Source organism: Desmodus rotundus, chromosome 8 (assembly GCF_022682495.2).
Source record: "Desmodus rotundus isolate HL8 chromosome 8, HLdesRot8A.1, whole genome shotgun sequence".
Lineage (NCBI taxonomy): Eukaryota > Metazoa > Chordata > Mammalia > Chiroptera > Phyllostomidae > Desmodus > Desmodus rotundus.
Window position 1 is genome coordinate 4,783,780 of NC_071394.1, and position 9,795 is coordinate 4,793,574.

General features: G+C 55.9%; 1 protein-coding gene across 1 annotated transcript in view; it reads left to right on the forward strand.

The window, feature by feature from the left end:
* ZFAT (zinc finger and AT-hook domain containing) overlaps positions 1-1,141 on the forward strand; it is a 128,396-nt gene extending 127,255 nt beyond the window's left edge. The window contains exon 16 of the mRNA XM_024572202.3: positions 223-1,141. Coding sequence (XP_024427970.2) covers positions 223-462 — 240 coding nt within the window. The 3' untranslated portion in view covers positions 463-1,141. The remainder of the gene's footprint in view (positions 1-222) is intronic.
* The last annotated feature ends 8,654 nt before the right edge of the window (positions 1,142-9,795 follow it).

Sequence of the window (9,795 nt, forward strand, 5' to 3'; positions counted from 1 at the left end):
GGGGAGCCAGCTTGGCATCAAGAAAAGAGCTTGGACGTTGGGTCTGAACTTGGGTTCCATTATCAGCGACAGCTGGGCCCTGGCCGCGTGGCCTGGCCGCACGGGGCGTCGCTCTGCACCTGCAAACTAGGTGCTCCGTGAGCAGCTGTGGTGGCTCTGTGGCCACGGCCACGGCCAGACCCAGAAGCAGTACACATGTGACCTTTCTTTTGCCCTCCACAGGTCACCGATGAGGAGCCCAGCACCAACCACACGGTCATGATTCAGGAGACCCTGCAGCAGGCGTCCGTGGAGCTGGCCGAGCAGCACCACCTGGTTGTGTCCTCTGACGACGTGGAGGGCATCGAGACGGTGACCGTCTACACGCAGGGTGGGGAGGCGTCGGAGTTCATCGTCTACGTGCAGGAGGCCGTCCAGCCCCTGGAGGAGCCGGCTGTGGGGCCGCCGGCGCAGGAGCTCTAGGGGACGCGCATGTCGCACAGAGCCAGGGGGGTCTGCGGGCTCTGCAGGGCACCTGGGGTCCCGGGGCAGCGAGGCTGCAGACCGGTACTCCCCCTCCACAGTGCTCTTCTCGGTGCTCCCTGCCAGTCGGCCCCCAGGGCCGCTCTCCCTGTCCTACTTTGGGTGGGCAAGGCGACTGGCATCACCAGCAATACAGGACCCCGGCCCCAGCACACACACCTCTCCCCCCTTACCTGGTATGACCTGCTTCTGGAAAGACCTGTGCACCAGTTCTCACACGGCGCACACTACATTGGCCCTTTCCGTCAAGTGTCAGAGGCCCCACACTCCCCGTCGGCATCCTCCTGAATCACCCAACTCCTTGACCCCACCGAGGTGCCGAATCTTCTTATGGGACTGCCATGCAGCCTGGTGCCAGGGAGACAGCCATCACGGGAAAGTGACCTTACAAGGGAAAGGAGGGGGTCCAGGCTTATTAGTTATTCCCTCCTCCAGTACCGAGGGTGCTTCTTATTGCGGGGGGGTGACCACAACTTGGGGACTCATCCACTGCCCTCACACGTGGGGTCTCAGCTTACAGTCTTGCCATTCTTTTGCATTTAAAAAAATTGCACTTTCTACTATCCGCCTCCTGTCCTAAGGAGGTGAGGTGGATAGAATAAAACCAATCTCTGCCTGGTTTCGGTTCCTCTGTTAGGTTGTATGGTTTACATTTCCCACTCCTGAACCGAGATCTTGGATTTGGGCCCCACCCAGACCCACTCACCCAAGACCAGGGTCCTTAGAATGCAGACTGAGACGTCTGTCTCCCTCTATAGCAGGGGTGTCAGACTCAGTCTCACCGGGGGCCACATCAGCCTTGTGGTTGCCTTCAAACGGCTGAAATAATTTTAGGACTGTATACATGTAAGTACTCAACTGTTGAGTTGAAACTATGTTCAGCCCTTGGAAGGCAACCACGAGGCTGATGTGGCCCCCGGTGAGAATGAGTCTGACAGCCCTGCTCTAGAGCATTGGGTTTGCTCCGGGGCCCAGGGTCAGAGGTCAGAGATCTTGCCCTCCGTGTCCCGTGCCAGCATTCGATGGGCCGCCAGCCCAGACGGGCAGCACCCCTCTGTTCCACTTTGTACACTTGGAGCTGACAGTAGGGTCTTCGTGACACATTGTGAGTTCCAATCCAGGCGCTCAGGTAAGCCTCACACCTGTCTGAGCCTCACCCTGCTCTCTGCACAGCACTGGAGACATCTGGGCGGGTCCCACTGTGCCCTGCCCAGCTCTGGGGTCGCCTGACTTCATCACCCACTATCCAGCTCACTGAGGTCAAGATTTGTGGCCTCTAAGAGCCCTTTATTGAAATAAAATCTCATGCAGGTATGTTAGCAGATGGACAAACAGATGCAGTGGTAGTTGGTCTCAGCGGGAAGAATCCACAGCACCATGTACTTGGCCTTCACTGTTACCACCCTCTCACCTGACCCTAGCAGAGCCTGAAGGCTGCTCTAATATAGGAAGGGAAGTGATCACTTGTCCTAAGCCAGGAAGGGAAGAAATGCATCAGGTCTTCTGGGGAAGTAAGGACACTTCCCACCTGGTTTGAATTAGGGAGAGCTTCCTGGTGGAGGTGGCCTGTGATCAGGGCTTTGTAGACTGGACAGGCTTTCCACTTCTAGTGTTTGCAGGAACTAGAGTGAGAGAGGGGCAAGGGAATTCCAAAGAAGCGTAACAGTGGAGCTGACCCCTGGGAGCCATAGCATTCCGTTGGCTGGTGGGGAGCTCTAAGGGGAAAGGCACAAAGATCAACCAGAAGCCAGAATCTAGAACAGGGATGAAGGATGATGCGTATCAGTTTTACTCAGTAAACCACGGGGAGTTGTGGCCATTTGATAGGCCCAGGTGTGAGGGCAGAGCAACATTGCAGAAAGGTGGTCTTGTCCAAGCATCAGGTGGGCTATGCTCAGATGGTGCAGCGTCCAGACCAGAGGCAGAGACCTGTGCTCTGTCGCTTCCTATCTGAGCCACCTTGGCATATGCCTATGCCTGTCTGAGCTTTAGTTTACTCATCTCTGAAATGGGTCTGATGATAAAAAAGCGAAAAGCCCTGTAGCCATTAGCAGAGTACCTGGCCCACATTCTTAATATCAGTTATTATTTGTACTCCTAGGCGTGGAGGACACAAACATGAATATCCCTCAAACTCCACCCTCAAAGGGTCACAGTGTAGTGGGAGAGACGGTTGTGAACACACAATAGGAAAAGAGTCCTTGGATGTGCTCAGTGTTCTGAGTGAGGCTTGAGGGGAGGAGCCTGGCCTGCCTAGATCCCCTGCGCCAGGGCCTTGGGCCAGAACTGGTGGGGCTGCGTGACACTGAGGAGTCACTGCCCAGCTGCTCAGCAGGAGCTCGCGACTGCACGACTGTCCACACAGCTCAGAGCCCGGGCTTGGCCAGTCCCATGTGCTGATCACTGCAGAAGCTGGACACGGTTATTTCTCAGGTGCATATCCAACGTGTGCCACCTCTGCATCGTCAGGGACCCTGAAGTCATTAAAAGATCTCGTTTTCTTACTTACAAATCCCCATGAAGAACGATAACTGCCCTGGGCTGGTGTTCGGTGTGGGTGCACTGGGTATGAGTCCCTTTAAGTCCTTGTGTACCTCTGAAGTTGAATGTAGATGTGAGGGAGAAGTGGCTTTAAATGTTGTCAAAGTTCAGGGCCTGTGCGAGAGCAGTGGGGCAGGCTTCAGTTTGAGTGCTGATCCCACGTTTATGATTTGTTGTGCTGTCGGTTAACCTTGATAAAGGTCAGCTTCATCATCTGTAAAATGGGGTAAATAACTTCACCCCCTTTGCATCTGTTTTAAGTATTAACTATGATAAGAACATTGCCAAAGCACCCAGCACATCGTACCGCACATAGTAGGGATACAATATTTATTTCCCTTACCGTTGTTCACAGTGGGTTCCTAGTGGGGTCACGTGACAAATGGCAGCTTGAGCAGGGCGGTATCATTGTTCATCTGTGAGCAGGGTGCGGTTCACATCCAGTGTTGTCTAACCCTGCAACTGCACGGTCCTCGGCTGTCTGCCCTCTGCTGGGCCTGCCACAGTGCCTACTGCGCACTCATTCACTCACTGGTTCAGCAACGACTACTTCCAGCTGCCAGCCACTGAGCTATGAACTGGGAACACAACCTAGTAATGATGCATGGCCCTGGGCCTCAAGAAATTCTCCACCGGTGAGTGGGTAGAGGAGGGGACAGGTGATGGGAAGACCGAGAGGAAATGTCTGCAGGAGCAGAGCAGAAACACTAGCAAGTGTTAGGATGTGTCCTTGAGGCCAGGCAAAGAGGCAGCACGACAGAGTCTTCAACTAACCTGACCGCCTCCCCAGGAAATGGCAAATGTCGACCCCAAGAATTAATATACCTACCCAAAAAGACTCCTAGGGGTAACAGCCCAAATTCGTAATCAGAGGCTGGCAGCCATTGTTTACAGAGGCCTCTCTGGGGCACGTTCACATCAGGGAAAAGCCTCCTGTGCTAAGTTCCTGTCCGAACCTTACAAAGGAGTTCTTGGAATCCATTTTGACCAGTGGGTGGAGATTTGCCCTGTCCAATCAGGGCTGCACAGCTATAGGTCATTTGCATCTTTACTGGCCAATCAGAGTGGCTCCCCTAGTGCCCAATCAGGATGCATGATTCTGACCAATCAGGACAGTGCCGGTTGGACTGTAACCGCGCAGACACTTTAAGTAAATGGGCTTTCCCATTACCGCGAGGCGCGCCCTGTCAGATCTCGCTGGGGGAAGTGTTTCCAGTTCGCAAATTATTTACCTGAGTCAAGTTTCTCCTTTCACTGCACCCCAGATTGGGGTCACCTGTTGGCGTTAGCTTGGTGGCAGTGACCTTCTGCTGACACAAGTAATAAAGACCAAGAATGAATGTGGACCAGCCCTGCTAAACACTCCCGGGCGTCCCATCATTGCCTCCCACGCCACACCTGCGGGTAAGTTCCAGTTTGTCCTCCGACCGAGAACGACACAGGTGTAACCAAAGCCTGCGGCCAGGGAGAGGCCAAGCCAATGGCGCAGTGGGCCGCCTGACCCTTGGACCTCGCAGTCCTGCCTGTGGCTCCTTCTTGCAACTGGAACCTCCAGGGCCTGGGCGTCTGGCCAGAGCGAAGGCCCCAGAGGAGGAGGCAGGGCACCCGACGGGGAGACCTAACACGGGGGTGTATGGAAGGAAGGAAGGGAGGGCGGGAAGGAAGGAAAGAATTTTGCCGTTTGATGCCGTTGAGTGCCATTCGCATCTCCAGACTGTCTCTCCATCAGGGTCACTAAGTCACCGTGTCTTTACCCCCTGCAGGGTTGTTCCTGGGGAGCATTTGCTCACAGCAGTGCGGTGCAGCAGGCGGTTTATTTTTGTGTTCCCCCACCCCGACTCCCACCCCCACATTACTGGAAACATAGTTCAGTTGTCTGAGATACAGGACCCCTGCAGTTGTTTGGGTAGGGGTGGGGGTGTCTGGTTCTCCAGGGTTCTTTCCTGCTGAAGGGGGGTTGGCTTTTCTGAGCCACATGGTGCAATTTGAGCAATCAGTGCCCCCTGGGCCGTTGTACTCAGATACTTTTTGGTCCACCTGTTTGCCCAGGGTTTGTGCAGAGAAGTGTGAAGGATGGCGCTGAAAGGCTGAAGGGGCGCCTCCTCCCTGTTCTCTAATGTGTCCCACGTGCCTCCTGTGTGCCAGGCCCCATCCCAGGGTCTTCAGTCTCCCCATCCACCTGTGTCTTACGATTTGCACTGTGGGCACTGCCAGCGTTCTGCGCGTGGAAGTTCTCATGTCACCCTCACGGCAGCCCAGCAAGTTAGGCGCTGTCGCTCGAGTTTTATCGGCGAGAATACTGGCACAGAGAGGTTCAGAAACCAGCTCAGGTCCCACGAGAAGTATCAGCGCTAGAACGCGAGCCTGGACAAGATCGGCACTCATAACCGAGGTGCCCTCTGCCAACTCTTCTCCCCCTTTACACCCGAGAAAACGGGCTCCCTGAGTAACCTGCAGCGGGTGACCTTTGAGGCCAGAGTGCTGTGTCTGGGGCTTGAATCCGGTATGAGGGTCCCTATGCCAGGCTGCCTCCCCTGTCACCTTCCAGGCCTGACTCCGGTGGGGCAGAGCAAGGGCAGAGTGTGGGGGCAATGTCCAGTTCCGGGGAGGCTGAGAAGCAGCACGCCCATTCCCACTACATGGAGTAAAAGCCTAGGCCTCCTGTGGCCACGAGGTGAGAGCAGGTGTGAACAGGAGTAGGTGGAGGCCCCGGAAGTCAGAGATAGCCCACCTGGGTCCAGGTGGGAGATAGGGGCCAGCTCGTGGGACTGGGGAGGAGGCCCGGGGCCCCGGGCTCTGTCCCCCAGGTGCCCCTTCAGCTAGTCGACTCTAACTAACCCCCACCCTGCTGTGCTGCAGTGTCTCACACTGCCCAGGCTTCCATATGTTCCTGGACAGGGAGAAGTCCAGCCAAGGCAAACCCGAGTCTGGCCCCGCTTCCTGGCGCTTGAGTAATGTGGAAAGTTGTGTCACCTCACCATTGTGCTAATGGGAGTGACAAGGGGACCTTCCCTCCAGTGTGGGCGGGGGCTGCTGGGAGGGAGCCCTGTGCATTCATTTAGGACAGCACGGGGCCAGAGCGGGGTGCTGTTCTCACCTGCTGTGTAGATGACCATCCCGTGGGCTTCAGAAAACCGCCCGGAGGCAGTGAGGCTCACAGAGACCAGAGACGGTGTCTGCGAAGTGCTAGCACAGTGTCGGGGTGGAGGGTCGGCTCTGGCCCCTGGAGGCAGCGCTCGCTCATGAGGAGGGGGTGACCCTCCGAGTGGCCCCCGGCAGATGCGGCCCCACCCCACTGACTTCCGTGCTCTTGGGATTTGCGTTTTTTAGGAGGCAGCGACTCATTTTTATAACCTGTGTCTACAGGGCCAATTTAGCAAATTAATTTTTCTTTAGCAAATCAAATTTCAAATTAAGTATTTGAAATTTATTAGCTGTTGTCACTGGTGAATTTTCCCTTGTTCTTTGGATCCATCTTTCAAGGCTGGAGAGAAAAGACTGTCTGATTTCAAATCCACGCCCACCCCACCCCTTTCAAATTTCTAAGTGAACTGTCCATTCTGATCTTGGATGGAATCCAGGCCCACATCCGTCTCCTCCCGGTCGCAATAGTTGTAAGAGTAGCAGGACGTATTTGGGAATCGGTTAACTGGACCAATACTTTGCTGGAAGAAAAAAAAGTGTGCTCAAGGTGGGGGACTTAATTTACCATACATCACAAAGCTTTCTGAGTAAATTACTTTCCAGTCACCTCAGCCCTTCTCTTAGCCATGTCGGGGACATGTTTGGATTTGATTGAAAATTCTAATCTGTCGCAGTCACCTGCCCTGCTGCAATTTAAGGCTTCGGCGGTTTGTGGTAGATAACAGTTGTTCCACTTCCTGCAGGCTAAGAACGCACCGATGGTCTGGTATATTAACTATCACAAAACAGACAACAGGGAAAAGGCAGGTCTGTGTACACAGAGGACGCTGAGTCAGGTGCCCGGGCGTTTGCTCCCTCCCCCGGTGCCCAGCTCTGGCCCGTCCGTTCTCCACAGCTTTTCTGACCTTCCCAGGACCAGACTGGAGGGTGACAGAGAGATGTCCCAGGCAGCAGCCCCACCCTTGGGGAGCTGGTGGTGACAGGAGAAGCTACTAAGGGGAGGGCTGGTAGCAGAACCACCTTGAATGGGTACTTAAGGTCACCTGTGCCCTACCCAGGCATCTAGATGGAAATTAGCCCTGAAAACCAGATTCTGCAGGCCTCGGAGGGAGGGCTGCTTGGCTGGTTTCTGTCCCTTGCAGGTCACAGCGTGTTGACAGCAGTAGTCAGTGCAGCCTGCCCGGTCTGGGGTCGCTGTGACCTGGCCGGTGGCTCTCTGAGAAGCAGCGTGGGTGTGGTGGGGCAGCTGGAGCTTCACCGTGTCTGAGGTGGGAGTCGCAGGCCCACCACTTACTGGCTGGGCCCTCCCTGAGCCCCAGTGTTTTCGTTGCTCAGGTGCAGCTCAGGCCGCACCCTCTTCCTCGAGTTGTCTCGAGGCTCCACTGGTGAGTGTCCCCTTCCCAACAGAGTGCAGCCACCCAACTGAGGGTTACTGTGACCTGTGTGGCTATCGTCATCGTCTCCATCCTGAAGTCACCACGTTGAGTGCCTGAAGGAGGGCAGAGGGGCCCCGGAAGCCGCAGGAGCTGGGGGTGACTTCCCAGTGTGGTGACAGGGAGGAACAGTGAGAAGTGGCTGTGATCCTCAGGGCACTTCCTTCTCGTGATGTGCCCACACTCCAAGCTCCTAGTGTCCCTAGGTAATAAGCGCTCGCAGTGTCTCTGACATGTAATGTATCTGCTGGGGCTGTTTTCATACAGCTGCAATTGTCGGCCTCGGCACTGCCTGGCACCCTGGGCACTTACCTCCTAGTCCTTGCAGGTGACCTGTGGCCGCAGTCTCCTGGGTGTGGAAGCCTGGCTTTCAGAGGTCAGGTTGCTCTGAGAGGAGCCCATTCATTGGCTGGAGGTCAGAGCCAGCTGGTGGAGGGGCAAGGGCTTGAACTCAGGCACGCCCAGCTCCAAAGCCCTCCCTTTCCGGCCTTCTTCCCCACAGCATGCTTTGCTGCATCTCAGTTAGCTGAAGCCTGTGGAATCTCTTTGCAGTCTGTGAGTGCAAGGCCTAGGTGGGAATGATGCGGGCCCAGAGTAGGTTTTTAACTAGAGAAACTGAGAAATGGAGCTGTGGCAACTGTGCACCAGCAGGGGGAGCTAGGAGCCTCCTGGTGACCCAAGCCGCTGCCCTGGGGTTGGTGCAGGCCTAGCGGCAGTGAGTGCAGAGGACTCACTGACTGTCCTGGGGAGCGGGGAGGGGGGTGGCCCTTCTCTGCTGCTCTGACAGGCCCAGTGCCCCGGACAGCCTGAGGTGGTGGCAGAAAGCAGACTTGGAACTCAGGAGCGTTTGTGCCTTGGCTCCATTGGCCGTGTGCCCTGGGATGCATTCCTTTCTAGTTCCTGCCTCAGTTAACTGTGTGTGACAAATGGGGGTGATGAGACTCAAGCCCATGGCTGCTGTGTAGATGGAGAGAAGGTCTGTTACCTGCCTAGTGCCCCCCCCGACCCACAGGTGCTGGTCCGGCTGGGGGGCATGGGGCTTGGCGGGGAGCCGGAGCCCTGGGCCCTTGCCCCTTCTCTGTCACGGGCTGTCTGAGTGACCTTGGAGGCCATTCCCACACTGTGGTGAGCAGGTTGGGCCTGGGGGACCTCTGGCCCACACCTGGGGAAGAAAGGCACCGGCGGGGTGTGGGGGAGCCTGGCATCCGAGCAGCAGGGTGCAATGAGGCTTGTCCATGGCTCGGGGCTTGGGGCGCCGTGGCCTCGGGCAGTTGCTGAGCCTCTCTCAGCTTCTGGTAGCTCCTCCGTCAGTGGGGATCTTTTCACCCTTCTGCAGGGTGATGCAAGGGTTAACTGTGGCTAGAAGTCCTCATCGGGGTCCTCAGTATACAGTGTGTCCTCAGGACTTGACAGCCAGCCTTTAATGCTCTGTTTGCTGAAGGATGGCATTTTGGTTCATCAGCTCTTGGAGGGTTCCTGACGGAACCACGGGCTTCTGCCGCTCTGCAGGGGTGGGCAAATGGTTCTTGTAAAGAGCAGATGGACCTTTTCGGCCTTGCGAGCTTCAGGTCTGTTGCAGCTCCTCCGCTCTGCGGTCGTCACCTGAAAGCCCATAATGAGCAGGTGTGCCCGTCCCCTCACAACTTCATTTACGAAGGTGGCGGCGGCCCACACGGCTCCCAGACTGCAGGTGCCGGGTGCTGGGTCCGAGGGGCCAGGTGCATGAATCTGGTCAGGTGTTTGTGTTTCATTTTGACTTCCAGAAACCAGGCACTTTTACACACGTGATCACATTACATTTTCACAGATATCATGCCATTTTAGAGAAGAATACACCAGGTCGCTGGTCGAAGATTACAGCCCTGGGTGGCGGGGAAGATGGGGAAGGCAGAGGGTGGGTTTGTCACTCTCTGGTCCTGCCTCTCTGCCCTCCTGTGACCCTGAGGGTGTCCCCCTCCTCCCTGTGCCTGGTTTCTGGCTCTGGGTCAGGGGTTGGGGCTCTCTGAGCTGTCCTGTGACCCCTGTTCTGATAGGGAAACACCCGCAGTCGGATCAGCATTAGTGGCTCCTAATTCCTTTAATGCTGCTCTGAGGGAAATGAGACATCACTGCACAGGCAAAGATCCTTTAATTAAATTGCTGGGAATTGCAAGGA